Source organism: Apium graveolens, chromosome 4 (assembly GCF_009905375.1).
Source record: "Apium graveolens cultivar Ventura chromosome 4, ASM990537v1, whole genome shotgun sequence".
NCBI classification, from domain to species: domain Eukaryota; kingdom Viridiplantae; phylum Streptophyta; class Magnoliopsida; order Apiales; family Apiaceae; genus Apium; species Apium graveolens.
This window is the reverse complement of record NC_133650.1, coordinates 315,200,054-315,218,390: the sequence shown is the minus strand read 5'-3', so window position 1 is coordinate 315,218,390 and position 18,337 is coordinate 315,200,054. Positions and strand designations below refer to the sequence as shown.

At 35.6% G+C, this 18,337-nt stretch overlaps 1 protein-coding gene across 1 annotated transcript; it reads right to left on the bottom strand.

Annotated features, from left to right (window-relative positions):
* Positions 1 to 2,343: 2,343 nt before the first annotated feature.
* Positions 2,344 to 18,054, bottom strand: LOC141720258 (uncharacterized). Its single transcript, XM_074522607.1, has 5 exons — positions 17,646 to 18,054; positions 17,356 to 17,546; positions 16,673 to 17,109; positions 2,624 to 3,084; positions 2,344 to 2,528 (listed from the first exon to the last, which is right to left on the bottom strand). The coding sequence occupies exons 1-5, from the start codon at positions 18,052 to 18,054 to the stop codon at positions 2,344 to 2,346; spliced, it is 1,683 nt and encodes a 560-aa protein (XP_074378708.1).
* Between the last annotated feature and the right edge of the window lie 283 nt (positions 18,055 to 18,337).

Genomic DNA, 18,337 nt, shown 5'->3' with positions numbered 1-18,337 from the left:
ATACTTTCCCTTAGCAAAAAAATACGTAATCACATTTGGTGGGCTAAATTTATCGAACCACTAAATTTCTTGGATATAATTTTTTTTTATTATCATAGAGAACCTGCAGCAGCTACCCTTTGGGTATACTGGGTAAACACCCATGAGCTCACTTAATAGATAATTTTGGTATCATATTTATACATAATACTGTTAAAGTCTTCACCCTTCTACATAGCTAAAATTTTACATAATCATCAATTTATCATATTTTAGCTAATAATTTTACTAATTATTATTGGAGATGGTCTCACACGGGTTTTTATTAAAATTAGGTCGTGTCGGCCTGACTTCTTCTAAAGCATGAGTCTCATTTTAAATTTCGGGGTCGTTTTAAAATATAAGTCTCTTTTTCTTGTTTCATTTATTTACCGAAAATACTCCTTCAATTATTAAATTCAATTGCAAAATACCTTAACTAAGGTGGCACAGTATATCAAACACTTTGACATAAACACACACAACTATCACTTTGTTGATGGTATCTTTAAATCCAAACCCACCTGAGAACTTCCACTTGGATCTTCAAACGGGCTTGCCCTTTCAAAATGTTGGAAACGTATATGGGCTTTATAAAAATATAACTAAAAGTTTTATATAATTTAAACACAATAGCAACTGAGTTTTATTTTGTTATACAAACACAAAACTACAGCTTCTTTTCTTTCTAACAGGCTACAACCTTTTTTATTCCACAGAGAGCTTGAGCTCTTTTTCTTGCACTCTAAGTTTTTCTTCACTTGGTGTAATTATAAATGCAATACTGAAATACCCTATTTATAGACTATAGAATACAAGCTAACATCATGTCATACATCACTCTTCATATTTATTATAGCCAGCTGCATGACCCTTTTATTTCTCCTAGTTTGAGCTTCCTGTAGTTTCATGTGTCAAGCCCACCTTTTATTTAGGCTTTGAACAAAGACCAGAGAGAACTGCTGCATGTCACATTAATTTATTACACACGCTTTTACCACCTTGCATGTAGATAGTCTACCATTTATCCTGGACAATATTATTGACTTTAGGCTGATGTTTCTATCTTCTTTTCCCATGCATATACAACTGTAGTTTGTAATTTTTGATAGCTGTACTTTTCTTTTACTTCCATCTCACTGTATATTTATTTATCTTATCTACTAACCCAATTGTTTTATTTGACTTTGCTTCTGCATATCTTTGATCTCCAGAGGATAATTGTTTAGAATGTATACGGGTTTGAAATTCTAACACTCCCCCTCAAACCCGACTTTTCATTCCAAGCTTCTCTTTCATTTTATAAAAAATCTCTGGCTTCAATGACTTCGTGAAAATATTCGCTAGATTTTCTTCTGTTCTGCAATGCACCAGTTCCACAATTTTATCATTTACCTGTTCGCGAAGAAAATGATATTTAATATTGATGTGCTTGCTGCGACTGTGTGACACCGGATTTTTCGCTAGTGAAATAGCATATTTATTATCCACGTAAATTGTAACCGGATCTTCCTTGACAAGATTTAACTCGCCCAAAATATAGCTTAACCACATAACTTGACACGCGCATGCTGCTGCTGCTGCGATGTATTCCGCATCACATGTTGAGAGAGCAACTGTTTGTTGCTTCTTTGAAGACCATAAAAATATTGCTGAATCGATATGAAAATCATATCCCGATGTATTTTTTCCGTCATTCAAATCACCGCCATAATCACTGTCTGAGTATCCAACTAATTTCGAATCTTGAGAATGCGTGTAAAATAAGCCATGATCAAGCATACCTTTTATGTATCTCAAAATTCTTTTAGCTGCCATGAAGTGATCTTGCTTCGGTTTCTCCATGTATCTACTAACCAATCCAACTGCATACATAATATCTGGACGAGTAAAAGTTAGGTACCTCAGACTTCCAACCAAACTTTTGAACAACGTTGGATTTACCGACTCCCTCGTTGAATCAACTCTGAGCTTTATGCTCCGTTCTGCTGGCATGCTTACTGACTTGCATTCCTCCATTCTGAACTTCTTTAAAATCTGCTCCGCATATTTTTTCTGAGACATAAAAATGCCATCTTTGTTTTGCTTCACCTCGACCCCAAGAAAGTATGACATTTGACTAATATGTGTCATCTCAAATTCATTAGTCATAACTTTCTTAAAATCATCAAACATACCAGGATTGTTTCCAGTAAAGATCATGTCATCCACGTATAAGCAAACGATCATAATATCTCCCCCTGAATTTGTTTTCGTGTAGAGAGCATGTTCGTATGGACTCTTCACGAAACCATTTCTCTGAAAGTACTCATCAACCCTTGTGTTCTATGCTCTCGGTGCTTGTTTTAGACCGTACAATGCTTTCTTTAGCCGATAGACTTTATCTTCCTGGCCTTTCTGAACATTTCCCGAAGGTTGCTCAATGTAGACTTCTTCTTCGAGATAACCATTTACAAATGCAGACTTCACATCCATTTGATAAATCTTCCACTGATTCTGAGCGGCAATTGCTGTAAGAAGTCTGATTGTATCAACTCTTGCAACTGAAGCGAATACCTCGTCATGGTCAATGCCATATCTCTGCTTGTAGCCTTTAGCCACCAACCTCGCCTTGTATTTTCCACTTCTCCATCTTGTTTCGTCTTGGTTTTATAGACCCACTTGATACCAATTGCTTTGTATCCTTCTGGAAGATCTGTGAGCTCCCATGTATCATTTTTCTTGATTGCACCAATTTCTTCATCCATGGCTTTGTTCCATTTACTTTCTTCAGAAGCTTCCTCAAATGTAACTGGATCACATTCAGCCATTAAGAAAAATAAGGAATAATCAAAGGATGTTTGTACCGGAGTTGTAGCTTCGTAGATATTATCCAGACTCCGCATCTTTCGTGGTGCTCCCCCTGAACTGCTGCTTCCTCCCGTGGATGGTGTCGATCCAGGAGTTTGTTGATTTGGACTTGGTGGAGGAGTTTGATCATCGTCATCTTCAATGTTTTGGTTAGTACCAGCATCGTCATCACCAATGAAAAATAAACCAGCAACTTTTCTTTCATCCTCGCTCCATCTTCAGTAATCAGATTCATCAAACTCAACATCTCGAGAAATGATTAAATTCTTCGTTAGGGGATTATAGAGTCTGTATTCCTTGCTCCTTTTGTCATATCCGGTGAAAATGCATTTCTCGCCTTTATCATCCAGCTTCTTCCTTTTCTGATCGGGAATATGGGCATAAACAATACACCCGAAAATTCTGAGATGTCCAACTGATGGTGTGCTCCCGCTCCATGCTTCATTTGGAGTTTTGTTTCTGAAACTTTTTGTTGGACAACAATTCAACAAATAAACTGCACATAGAACGGCTTCCACCCAGAAAGGTCTTGGCAAGTGCTTTGCTTTCACCATACTCCTTTCCATGTCAAGAATTGTGCGATTTTTCTTTCTACAACTGCATTTTGTTGAGGAGTATAGGCAGTTGTCAACTGATAATTGATTCCATGTTAGATATATTTGAGATTTCATGTCTAATATATTTTGTTTAGTTTCAGAACTTAAACCAGGACTTATCAGGACTTACTGGAAATCAGAGCTTACTGAAGTCAGAACTTAATATCAGAACTTAAGACCGTCAGGATTTATATCAGGACTTAAGTGCGAATACTTCAAATAAGGAAGCAGCTGATTTACAGGAAAGGATCATGACTAAAACAATAGAAGAAATGCATGAAGAGTTAGAAGACTAGAAGACTTGTAGAAGATAATGTCTGATTGATATATTTTAGGAGACATAATTATATTCCATATCAATTAGAAGATATCTTGTAACTGTGCACTATATAAACACAGTTTAGGGTTTACACTATATGTGTTATCATTCACGAGGAAGATTATATATTGTAACCTAGCAGCTCTTAGTGATATTGTTCATCACTGAGAGAGAACAACTGTTCTATTGTAACAGAGTTTATTATATTGAATATACTTGATTACTGTTACATACTTAAGTTGATAAATCGATTTGATTGTATAAACACTATATTCAACCCCCTTCTATAGTGTTGTGTGACCTAACAAGTGGTATCGGAGCCTTTCTGTTAACACACATATAGTAAGATCCAAACAATCAATCATGTCTGAAGAAACACAAACTCCAACTAAGCCCACCAAAACTCAAGATACTCAAAACACTCAAACCCACAGTCGATATGAGACTATTAGGGTTCCCATACTGAGAGCATCTGAGTATCCTATATGGAAAGTGAAGATGACTATGTTTCTGGAAGCTACAGATCCAGAATACCTTGATAGAATTAATGATGGACCACATAAGCCTACCAAGCTTTCTGTTACAGTTGCTGATCAACCAACAAAGACCATACCAAAGGAGAAAAGTGAGTGCACAGCTGAAGACATCTCATCTATTGCCAAAGATGCAAGGGTAAGGCATATGCTGCATAGTGCAATTGATAATGTCATGTCAAACAGGGTAATTGGATGCAAGACTCTAAAGGAAATATGGGATGCTTTGGAGACAAGATGCCAGGGAATTGATGCAATAAAAAAGAACAGGAAGACTATACTCACTCAAGAGTATGAGCACTTTGACTCAAAAGCTGATGAGTCATTAACTGATTTATATGACAGGTTTGCCAAACTCTTGAATGATCTGTCACTGGTGGACAAGGAATATGATCTTCAAGATTCAAATCTAAAATTCCTTTTAGCTCTTTCTGAAAATTGGGATTTGAAGTCTACTACCATAAGAGACAACTATGACCTTATTGAAACTACTCTTGATGAAATTTATGGTATGCTCAAGACTCATGAACTTGAGATGGATCAAAGGAGCAAGAGGCATGGAAGAAAGTCAAGGAAAGTTGCTCTTAAAGCTGAGGAGGAATCTCCTAAAGTTGTTGTCTCAAAGAGGGGCAAATGAAAGGCTCTCATCATAAAGTCTGATTCAGAATCATCAGATTCTGATGATGATGATTCAGAAACTGAAAGTTGACCTGAAGTGGATGTTGATGCAGAGATGATACAACTGTGTGCTCTTATGGTGAAGGGTATCACAAAGATAGCCTACAAGAAATTCAGAAAAGGCAAGAAGTTTTCCAGGAAAGGTGGAAGTTCTGATAAGAAAGGGTTCAGAAAGTCTGAATGCAAAGGAGGAAAGTCTGACAGAGGAGACAACTCAAATGTCAAATGCTACAATTATGGTGAAAGAGGCCACATATCTCCTGACTGCAAGAAAGGAAAAAGTGATAAAGGCAAGGCACTTGTCACAAAGAAGAAAAGCTGGACAGACACTTCAGATTCTGAAGATGAGGTGAACTATGCCTTGATGGCTATTGGTGAGACTGCGTAGTTGTATGAACAGTTATGTGATAACTCAACACGATAACAATACTAGAACATGACAGGTTAATAATACTACGTCTACACAAGAAATCAGGTTAATGAAGACAAGGCAAATACAAGAATCAGAAGATTAGAAGAAAGCCTGAAGTCTGTCTACAGGTCACTGAAAGAAGTTCATTAATTTGATCATGCCTCAGTGAAGAACAAAGATTAAAGACTTTCAGGGTTTCAGAGATGTTGAAGATTCAGTATACAAGTGCTACCAGAAGATTTTAGTGTATTGGCATTGATTGAAGATAGACAGTGTTCGAAGCATAGAAATCTGAAGAATTGAAGACAAGGTATATACAGAGGTTAATGAAGACGTTGTCTAAAGTACCAGAAAGGATTCCAGTGAAAGTACAATTGTTTATTGACAGTCAGTGTTCGAAGCAATAAAGTTGAGGCAAGCTTAACAATGTAATCAAGGCTATAATACGAAGACCTGAATCAGGGTTAGTCGTCTGTGAACCAGACCAGTTGCACTAGGCGTAAACAGCTCGTGAAAGGAATCTGAGTATTATTTATAGAAGAATTGTTAAGTTGAGGAACGTACTTGGATTGAACGTTTATCTGTTAAAGTACGAGAAGAGGCGCGCGGGATATACAGCTCAATTGTGGCGCCCCAAAACCCGGGGTCAAGAGTCTCGGAGGCCACGCCATCTAAACTCTTACAACCACACAACTCATACTACAATATATAAATACTCACGCTTCATGACCCCACACTTATCACACACACTTACAGGTTATTGTCTTGGAAATGAACCATTCATAACTAGAGTAATTTTCAACCATCAAGTGATATTTATTACAACCCAAGAGTAATTTAGTCTTATCGGGGAGTAACCTTTAAGTAAGGCTAGTCCGCCAGCCAAATATATGTTTCTTGTTTCTTACCTTACATAAGTCATACTTATAAATAAGCCGAACTAAGAACAACTGAAAACTAATCCAGCTTACTCGAACTAACTGTGGTACAACACCAAACAATCTACGGAACAGCTAGCCATTTCCTACCCGTTTCCTGGCTGTGGTTCTCATGGTAGGCATCTTGATTCACTGTTGTGTTGTGTCAATTTAAGAAAAGAAGTGTGAGCTATAATGCCCAGCATAATAATGTACAGTATGAAAATGACTGTATGATAATATCATATATGATAATTATGTTTTATTCGAAAATAATTTTCCTTGGTGATACACACCTTCTTATGAAAACAATTCTTTAAGGGATTTTATTATCATGCGAATACCTTAATAGTAATCCCAGCACCTAGGCTTGGGTTACGGTATTGCATCTCAATTCCAATTGGAAGAATCAGGACACTCGTTGGAGCCACCGTATACGATGATCAGTCGTAATATGATAATAGTAACCTTTTCTACTAGTAGAAGGACGACACCTTCGTATCCCGGTTATCACCCTTGCCGCATTCGGGCTACGTGTCCCATTTTTGGGTATACACATACTTCACAAGTTCCTGAGTACACAGAGTACCTTCGCCTGCGGTACCTTTGGTAGTCCATCTAGCACACATAGTACCAGAGTCTACCCCTTCCTTGTCCTTTTCAAAGAATTCTATCATATCTCGAGAACTCGAACCACATCGAAGTTCCCTAAGCATTTTGCTTGTTGATAGAAACAGCTTACCTCATATATATATATGTACTTCCGAAAATTTTCGGAGGAAGTACTAAGGATGTGAGTTGACCGTTTTCAACAAATAAGTAAATAAGGGGGATAAGTTTCTCCTTGAAACTATATTCAAAATATTAAATAAGTCGGGATAATATTCACCGACGATCTGATATTATTCGAATGATATTCTGAAATCAGGAAGTATATTTTATTCAGGATCTATGATTTTTAAATCAATAATAAACCCTTTAAGAATAATAATTAATTAAATAATAGTCAATAAATAATTAAACCTCGAATGAGTTTACTTTCTAAAAGAATCTTTAAAATAATATTCCTCAACTAGTTTGTGTCTACATAATTAATAATCTATAATGATTAATCGGGTTTGAAATAAATAATCGTTGGAGTATACTACTCCCATAATAAAGGAATAAGTATATAGTATTTATTATTCGAACCATAAAATATAGTTGAGGTAATATGATCGTTGGGAAATCGTTTTAATAAAAGTTCGAGGTATTTTAATGTTTCGTAAGTGGATGATGAGTCCCTTTAAAACGTACTACTATGGACTTATAACCGTCCTATAATATCACCGGAATGATTCCCGGGTTTTTATCTCAAACCTGACCAGTTCTCGGTCTTATAATCATACATCACGCTTAAAGCGGAATTAAATATTTTACGATATATACGTATCGTACAACATCGCTACATTATGCGAAAATTCAACAACTACGTATCATGGCAAACATGGTATTTATGCAATGATAGTAAAACAATCTTTTCACAACACAACAGTAAAATGGAGTTGGGTTTGTAAACTTGCCTGGGTATCTCGAGGTGGAGGATGCTCTAGGTTCTGCTCGGAAATCTATAACCATAAACACAATTCACTTCGTTAGGTCCCGTTCTAATTTACGGCGACTCGCACTCATGTTCTACTTATTATGCACCCTCTCAACTTATACTACCCTTATTATTCCTTTAAGTCATTATTCACATTATGGTCGCTTCATTATTCTAACTATCTTAGGTTCATTCTCATTATTGTCGTCGGCTCCGCTTATGGATTCTTATGGTTTCTACTCGCGCGGTCTCGGCTCCGATATTTTTATAAAATTGAGAAATAATTATTTTGACTTGAAATTATTATGGCAGTTAGGAAACTCAATATATTACTCACTGTAAAAATTTTATGATTTATGAACACTTTTAAGTCTATCCTTTATATTTTCAAAGTTCGTGATTTGTAGCAGTTTTTGTCGCGTGAATCACTTTTAGTAAAACGACCATAACTTTTGATCCGTAAATCAGAATCAATCGATTCAAGCACCTAAATGATCCTTATAAAATTGTCTATCCTAAAAAAGGGTTATTTTTCAAGAAAATACAGTTTAAAATTTTGGGACTTTCTGCAGAAACTTAAAGTTACGATTTGTTGGTTTTAACGGAGTTACGTTTACGATCGGGGTTTCGTTTACGCCCTAACTCTTAACACATCCACCAACAATCATCATTTCATCATCAACACACAAAATCCTCTCAAGAACATCATGTTCTTGAGGCAACAACAATCAACCTTAAATCTACTTAACTTAAACACCAAGATTTCATCAATACCACTCATTGAACTAAGTTTACTACCACATACTAAATGGATCTTAAATAAAGTTGGGCCAAAGATTTTTACCTTTCTTGAAATCTTGAGATGTGTTCTTGAGGATGGTGGAGGCTTGGAAGTGCTTGGTATGATTTTTGGAACCTAAAACCACCATTGAAATCAAGAAACCAAAGAGAGGTTACTATTCATACTATTCATTAGTGAGTTTCTTGATTTTATTTCACCCATCAAACCTTGATAAAAAGAGATGAAAGAATTTTCTTACCTTATTTTAATTGCTAGGAGGCTTGAGAATTAATGGGATGATTATACCATGGATAGAGTCTGAGTTTGAAATTGAATTCCTCCCCCTTTTTTGATATAGCCGAATGGAAGAAGTAAAGGGGTGGGGGGTTTTTATACTAGCTTCCCTTGGTTGTTTCTCTTGGTTGTTTTGCTAGGTTGCTTCTAGGAAATGGGGTGGGAGACCTTGCACTTGATTTTTATTCTCCTAGGTTGAAACCTAGGTTTATTCTTTGTTGCAAATCTTGGGGACAAATCTAAGTAGCTTGCTAGGTTACAAGCTAAACTGCATGGGTTATCTTCCTTAGCACATTATTTTGCTAGCTAGCTTGATCATCCTATGGTTAGCTCAATATTTGATGAAGTAACCATGGTTAATTTCTTACCATGGTTTAGTTAGTGCGTTACGTTTATTTAATCGTTTACGCGTTCGCTCAGTTGCTTAAACGTTTTCGTAATACTTACTCGTAAATGGTCCGCGACGTAATTCCTTTCGTATTTATTCCTTATATTTTTAATTATTAGACTTGAATATAAATCCGTAGGGTTTTAATCTCGTAATTATATTGTGATTCCCGTAATCCTCGATGAGTCGTAAATACGGTCATTTTTCAAAGTTCGTTTTCTTCGAAAACTAATAGCGTTTACATACACTCATTTGGTACGTATAATCGTAATATCAATTCCGAAACTCATTTTCTCATGCACTACATAGTGTGGGCTCAAAAGTTTTTCCCGTCCGTCAGGGTTACTATTCATTAAACGTTTTACAAGGTTTCAAAAATTCGAGTTATTACATCAACAACTTAGGGGATTGGCGAAGCTCAAAGTTTAATTGTTAAATTAAATAAATTTATTTAAAGGACTTTAATAAAATTTATTTAATAAACTTAAATTGATTTATCTTATAAACTTTAAATAATTTTATTTTATAAATCTAAATTAGTTTATTAATATAAGTTATATTTAAGTTTATTTTATAAATTAATTTAATTATAATTTAAACTTAAAGAGAAAAGAAAAAGAAAAAGAAAATAGAAAAAAAGAGAAAAGAAAAACAAAAGAAAAAGGAAACAAAAAAAAGGAAAAATAAAAAGGAAAGACAAAACAAAAAGAAAACAAAAGAAAAGCAAAAAGAAAATAATAAAAAAAAAGAAATGAAAAAAATATAAAGAAAAAGGTAACCTTGTGTGACATTGTCGCAACACAGGTTATAAGGTTAAGTTTAGTTTTTTGTTAAGTACAAAAGTTGTACTTGTAACCCCTGTGGTCGCCATAGGGGAGTTAGAATAATATAATCCATTTTAGCTTCCCCCCTTTGTCGTCACACAAATCAAACAGTCTCCTGTACTACCTTATAGTACTACCTTGCCGCCACAGAGCCTACCTGTCGCCTTAGAAATAAAGCTGTCGCCACAGAGCTCCTCAATTCTCAGCCACACAATTTTATTGTGTATAAAGTCTACACTTTGCAGCAGATCTGAGCGTGTTCTGTTTATCTTCTTCTCCAACAAAAAGAGAGCTGATAAAATAAGAAGCAGAGATTTACAGAGGAGTTCAAGCTACTTGAATATCCGTTTAACTTCTCACCAGAGTAACGTTATAATGCCCGATTTAACATTTGTATATTCTTAGGGGCATTATAATCGTTACCCGGTAACTAAATCCTAGTACAAACAAAAGCTAGATTATTGTATATGATTTGATTTGTAAATCTTTGTAGTAGCTAGGAACTTTGTTGTTCTTAGATTGTAGCCGGTTAATTTATTTATCGGAGTGTAGCAACACCCCTCGAGGATTTATATACGAATATATATTTCCCCGAATATCTTGTGTTCCTTGTTTTTATCGTACCAAACACTATTCCTCTCAAGAACACGAAACCACTAACCGAGCACTAAATATTTTATCCGCTAAAGATTCGAAAGAATTTTTAATTTAGTGATTATCGTATTCAACCCCCCCTTGTACGATAATTCGGGACCTAACAATGGCAAATACTGATAGCAGTCCTGAAACTGCTGAATTGAAGGTACCTCAAACAACTTTTGCTTTTCATACTGATGATATTATTGAGTTGAGATTATATCTTAAAACCATATTCATTAGTTTTAGAGATCAGACTTTAACAAATGAAAGATTAACCTCTGAAAGTCTTGCTCTTAGAAATAGAAATGACTATTTAGAAAAAGAGTTAGTTATGTTCCATCAAACTCAGAAAGAAAGAGATGATGCTTTGTATGTTAGAGATGAAGTGCTAAAATTGAATAAATCTCTTAAATCTAAACTGGAAAAGGAAAGAGAAATTATCAGAACTTGGACTAACTCTGGCAGAACAACTCAGAATATACTAAGTAGTGGAAACTGGAAAGAGGGCTTAGGTTATGAAGATGATAAAAGTGAGAAAGAAACTTTGCAAATTAAGCCAATTACTGTTAAACAGACTATTAAGCCAAAGGTAAATCCTGTTAAGTTTTTAGCAAAAACTGTTAAGTCTGATTCTGAAAAGATGAAAGATTCTAAGACAGAAGTCAAAGAAAAGTCATCTTCTGACAAATTAAAATAGGATAAACCAGCTGAAGTTAACATAGACTTAATGACAAAGAAGCAGCTTAAGCATAAGCTGAAAGAGATTAGAAATGTGAACAAGGTCAAGGAAGCTAGGAAAAATAGGAATGTAAAGGAAAGTGTGAATAAAAACAATAATTATATGCATGTTCCTAATGCTCCTAGAAAGAAATGCTATAACTGTGGAAATTCTAACCATCTTGTTTCTTTTTGCAGGAAAAATAAAGATATAAACTCTTTACCTCCTAGATCAGGATTTAAGAGTCAGTCTGTTAGGTTTAAACCACAAAATCCTTGTTTTCATTGTGGTAGTTTATGTCATTCCATTTATACTTGTAAGGAATATCATAGTTTGTACTATGATTATTATCAAATAAAACCTTCTTTAAAGAAAGTTAGAATTATTCCTTCTACTGTAAAGTCTAATGCAAAGTCTGATATAAAGTCTGATAAACAACATGTTAGCATAAACTCTAAAATTAAATCCGCTGTAAATGCTAACAAACTTAAAAAGGCCAAAGGATCCAAGCAAGTCTGGGTCCTTAAAACTAACCAATAGTGGTCTTTGTGATTGCAGGGCAACAGGAAAAACATCCTAGTTCTGGACAGTGGATGTTCAGGACATATGACTGGAAATAAAACCCTGCTATCAGACTTTATGGAGAAAGCTGGCCCGGGAGTTTCTTATGGAGATGGAAACATGGGAAAAACTCTAGGATATGGAAATATCAATCTTGGGAATGTCATCATTGAAACAGTAGCTCTTGTCTCAGAACTTAAACACAATCTGCTAAGTGTGAGTCAAATCTATGACATAGGTTATCATGTGGATTTCTTTGAAGAACACTGTGAAGTTATAAGTAATTCTACAAGCAAAGTGGTTCTGAAAGGTTACAGATATGGTAACATTTATGAAGCCAGACTTTCAACAAGTTCTGATGGTTCTATAATCTATTTGTTAAGCAAAGCATCAATTGAAGAAAGCTGGAATTGGCACAAGAGACTCTCTCATTTAAATTTCAACAATATAAATGAGCTTGTAAAGAAAGATCTTGTGAGAGGACTGCCAAAATCAGTATTTGCTCCTGATGGCCTTTGTGATTCATGTCAAAAGGCAAAACAAAGAAAATCTTCATTCAAGAGCAAAACTGAATCCTCAATTCTTGAGCCTTATCACTTACTGCATGTTGATCTATTTGGTCCAGTCAATGTCATGTCTATTGCAAGGAAGAAATATGCTATGTTTATAGTGGATGAGTTCACAAGGTACACTTGGGTGTATTTCTTGCACAAGAAGAATGAAACTGCATCTACTCTAACTGATCATGTCAGACAGCTAGATATGTTGGTCAAAGACTCTGTGAAAATAATAAGAAGTGATAATGGCACTGAGTTCAAGAATTCAATCATGGAAGAGTTCTGCAAAGTGCATGGAATAAAGCAGGAATTTTCTGCACCTGGAACTCCACAGAAGAATGGAGTTGTAGAAAGAAAGAACATGACTCTTATTGAAGCTGCACGAACTATGCTTGATGAAGCAAAGCTACCAACTTACTTTTGGGCTGAAGCTGTGCAGACTGCTTATTTTACACAGAATGCTACACTCATAAACAAGCATGGAAAAATACCATATAAGATGGTGAAGAAAAAGAAGCCAAATCTGAAATATTTTCATGTATTTGGATACAAGTGTTTTGTTCTTAAGACTCATCCTGAACATTTGTCAAAATTTGATCTAAAAGCTGATGAAAGAATTTTTGTTGGATATCCACTTTCCACAAAAGCCTTCGGAGTCTACAATTTAAGAACAAGGGTTGTCATGGAATCTATCAATGTATCTTTTGATGATAAAAAGATTACTGGACTTGAAGATTTCAATGATCATGATCAGCTGAGTTTTGAAAATGAGGATTTAAATTATGATTCTGTAAATTCTGATGACCTAAATCCTGATCCTGTAAATTCTGACGGGTTAAATTCTGATGTTATTGAAACTGTGGTAATTATTCCAAGGGAAAATGCACCTGTTCAGGGCGAGCAAGCTGATGATAATACCACATCTCAAGACTCTCAAGAAGCATCAGAACCTGTCACTAGCTCCTTAAGTTCTGATTCATCAAGTTCTGATGAGTCAAATTCTGATAATTCTGAAAACTCTGATTCTTCAATTCCTGAAGGATCCAACTCAAATTCTGGAATCTCAGAAAGCATAACTTCAGGGGGCATCAGAAAATGTTGATGGAGACAACATGGATCATGGGGGAGGATTCAATTTTAGAGATCAACTTCCATCTGCAAGGAAGTGGACTAAAGCACACACACCTGACTTAATAATTGGAGATCCTGAAGCAGGTGTCAGAACTAGAACAACAACATCAAATGAATGTCTCTATCATTCCTTTCTATCTCAGACTGAACCAAAGAAAGTGGAAGAAGCTCTTCAAGATGCTAATTGGGTGCAAGCAATGCAGGAAGAGTTAAATAAATTTGAAAGAAATAAAGTCTGGACCCTAGTGCTAAGACTAAAGAACAGATCCATTGTTGGCACAAAATGGGTGTTCAGAAACAAAACTGACAGTGATGGCATAATTACAAGAAATAAAGCAAGGCTGGTTGCTAAAGACTACTCTCAACAGGAGGGTATTGATTATGATGAAACATTTACACCAGTTGCTAGATTGGAAGCCATAAGAATATTTTTGGCTTATGCTGCTCACAAGAAGTTTAAAGTCTTTAAAATGGATGTGAAAAGTGCTTTTCTCAATGGAGAATTGGAAGAAGAGGTATATGTTGAACAACCTCCAGGCTTTGTAGATCCAAAATTTCCACATCATGTCTACAGGCTTGACAAAGCACTTTATGGCCTTAAGCAAGCTCCAAGAGCATGGTATGAGACTTTAGCTCAATTTCTTCTGGAAAGTGGATTTACCAGAGGCACTATTGATAAAACTCTGTTATACCTCAACCATGGAAAGGACTTACTTTTGGTACAGATATATGTTGATGATATCATCTTTGGTTCTACAAATGGCAAACTCTGTGAAAGGTTTGCAAAGCTAATGCAGTCAAGATATCAAATGAGTATGATGGGAGAACTTAGCTATTTTCTGGGGCTTCAAGTCAAGCAAACTGAAGAAGGTACTTTCATAAATCAATCCAAGTACACCAGAAATTTACTCAAGAAGTTTGGAATGCAAGACTGTTCAACTGCATCCACTCCCATGGCCACTGCAACCAAGTTAGATTAAGATACTGGAGCATCAGTAGATATTACTAACTACAGAGGTATGATTGGGTCTTTACTCTATTTAGCTACAAGTAGACCTGATATCATGTATGCTACCTGTCTTTGTGCAAGATTTTAGGCTGATCCAAGAGAACCTCATCTAATAGCTGTGAAAAGAATTTTCAAGTACCTCAAGGGTACAGCTGATCTAAGATTGTGGTATCCTAGGGAATCAGATTTTAAGCTAATAGGTTACTCAGATGCATATTTTTCAGGATGCAAAATAGACAGGAAAAGCACTAGTGGAAGCTGCCAATTTCTTGGAGGCAGATTAGTTTCTTGGTTTAGCAAGAAACAGAAGTCAATTTCCACATCAACTGCAGAAGCAGAATATATTGTTGCAGGAAGCTGTTTGCACAGATTCTTTGGATGAAGAATCGATTACGGGACTATGGGTTAGAATTTTCTAAAATACCCATTTACTGTGATAATCAAAGTGCTATGCTATGACAGGTAATCCAGTTCAACACTCAATGATAAAGCACATTAGCATTAGGTACCATTTCATAAGGGAACATGTGATGGAAGGTATAGTGGAATTGCTTTTTATTACAACAGATCAATAACTAGCAGATATCTTCACAAAACCACTATATGAAGCTACATTTACAAGACTGGTAAATGAACTTGGAATGGTTTCAGGTTCTTTCTCAAAATCTATTTAGTTTTTTTTCTCATGCATCAGACTTTATGATCAGTGTTTACAGAATATCTTATCTCCAGGTAATATGTGCTTAAATTGTAAAATATTAAATACTGATTGTTATTTGATGTGATTCTATATACTCTGATAGTGTTTTGAATGTTCTGTGACTATTCAATCCAATGAGGATTACTGTGCTAGATGCTGACCTAGTAGTCTTTAACATACTATATATCCCATGTTTGAATTAGTTGTTTATGTGGAAATCTCAAACACAAGCAAACTCTGATTTTGATCTTAGTCAAATTTACTTTATGTATCTTATTACTAAGTCACAAACTAGATTTTTGCTTCTCATCTGTCAAATTCTGATGTCAGTAAATCTTAAGGATGAACTACATGCTTGATAAGCCTCACTTATCTGAAGAAAACAAAAGAAAAGAATTTGAAGTCAGGTACTCCTTTGAGATCTAGAGTAATATATGTGAAAGGGAAGACCCAAGTGCATTGTTGGTATTAAGTAATATGCATTAGAAAAGCAAATAAATTTTTCTTGGTGACTTTTCACATACTCTGATTACTGGATAAATAATCTGATAATAGCATAAATTCTGATAGCAGTTGTGACTCATTTACACTGAGAAGTCACTGTAAAAAGAATGTCAAAAGATGCATAAAATGAGCACAAACAGTTGAGGTGGACGCTTGCATACATTTATTCTATAGTAGACTTCAAAATTAAAGAAGCACTTTTCTTAGTTATACCTTATTTCTAAAATATACTGAAGTTTATCAGACTTTAATCATTTTCTGATCATTTACAAATGCACACACTCTCACTCCATGTGAATGATGAAAATTACTGTGGTGATTAAGTTGTTTCTGACAAACAGTTAAGTATTATTTGCATAAATTCTGAGGACAAGTTTTGATGGAAGTTCTGATGATTAAACTCTGAAGAAAACAAGTCAGTATTTGTTAATCATCAGAACGTCCATCAGAACTTGTCCTCAGAATTTATGCAAATAATACTTAACTGTTTGTTCTATTGTAACAGAGTTTATTATATTGAATATACTTGATTACTGTTATATACTTGTGTTGATAAATCGATTTGATTGTATAAACACTATATTCAACCCCCTTCTATAGTGTTGTGTGACCTAACATTCCATGTGCTTTACAAAAGCTTCTAAACAGATTAGAAGTATACTCGCCTCCTCTGTCTGATCTGAGTACCTTCAAATAATGACCACTTTGCTTTTCTGCCAGTGCTTTGAACTCCTGGAATTTATCAAGAGCCTCCGACTTTTCTTTGATGATATACACCCAACTTTTCCTGCTAAAATCATCGATAAATGTTAGGTAATATCTATTTCCTCCAAGTGATGAGATATCAAATAGACCAACAATATCTGTGTGAACAATCTCCAATGGCCTCCTGGCTCTCCATGATTTTCCAACGGGAAAACTTTGTCGATGTTGCTTCCCCTTTACACATACTTCACACAAATTTTCTGGTTCGTTGATTTCTGGCATACCATCCACCATTTTTGTCTTTGACAATAATTTCAGGCCAGAAAATACAAGATGACCATATCTCAAATGCCACAACCACGAGTTATTTTTAATGACCGACTTTAAGCACTTCTGCACATTCGTTTGCATATCAAACATAAATAAACGATTCTTTGACATCTCCACATTTGCAATCAATTCCCGAGCTTGATTTCTGATAATGAGGGAATTGTCCTGCATCCGTATATTATATCCTTTCTCCACAAGTTGGCCAAGACTGATAATTTTATTTTTCAATGCAGGAATATAATAAACATCATTTATATATTGCTTTTCACCTTTCTTTGACATGATCGTGACGGTACCTTTTCCTTTCACCGGAATCTTTGACGAGTCACCAAAAGTAACTTCTCCGCTAATGGTGTCATCTATCTTCGTGAATAATTCCTTATGACCAGTCATATGATTACTGGCCCCTGAGTCAAGATACCAAACATTCTTCTTGCTTTCCTGGTCTCCTTTGTAAGTGAGGAACATAGCAGTGCCAACATCTTTGTCTTCTTTTGCTGCTGCAAAATGACTTCTTTATTCCACCTTTGGTGCTCTACACTCATAACTGAAATGGCCATATTTATTACAGTTATAGCATTGATATTGAGACTTATCACCTCGTTGTTGATATCTGCCTCGTCCTCGGCCTCTGAAATTTTGACCACGACCAGATGGCTGATACCCTTCAGAATTCTGGCCTCTATTGAAGGACTGCTTTCCTCGTCCTCGTTCACCACGGTAGCTACCTCTAAAGCCACCTCTGCCACGTGCAGAACTGCTACTGCCAGAACTGTCACCAAAGGACAGCTTACTTTGCAACGCCTTTTCCAAATGGCTTACATCATCATACTGGGTCATTCGCTGCTCGTAGGCTCGAAGAGAACCTACGAGCTCATCAATAGAAATCATGGACAAGTCTTTTGACTCTTCGATGGAAGTAACAACATAATCAAATTTTCTTGTTAATGAACGGAGCAAGTTTTCCATGACCCGAACATCATCGAGACTTTCCCCATTTCTTTTCATCTCATTTGTCACTGTTTTCAAACGCGTAACAAATTCACCAATATTTTCGGAACTCTACATCTTCAAATTTTCAAACTCCCCACGTAGTACTTGGAGCCGAACCTTTTTGACCTTCTCGACACCCTGGAATGATTTCTGCAGAATCTCCCATGCGTCTTTCGCCGTTTTTGCATTTGAAATTTTTTAAAAGGTTGATTCGTCAACTCCTTGAATAATTGTATATAACGCCTTTTTATCTTTCTTCCGGGTCTCTTTCAAAATCATCTTCTCCGCATTTGAAAGG

Excerpts from the sequence above, each read along its gene's own strand:
- LOC141720258 (XM_074522607.1), bottom strand. The coding sequence starts at position 18,054 with ATGAAAAGAAATGGGGAAAGTCTCGATGATGTTCGGGTCATGGAAAAC. Across the intron at positions 17,547-17,645 it reads AGGCAGATATCAACAACGAG|CAGCAAAAGAAGACAAAGAT; the intron begins GTGATAAGTCTC and ends GTCATTTTGCAG. Across the intron at positions 17,110-17,355 it reads GTGACTCGTCAAAGATTCCG|AAGTGCTTAAAGTCGGTCAT; the intron begins GTGAAAGGAAAA and ends ACGAATGTGCAG.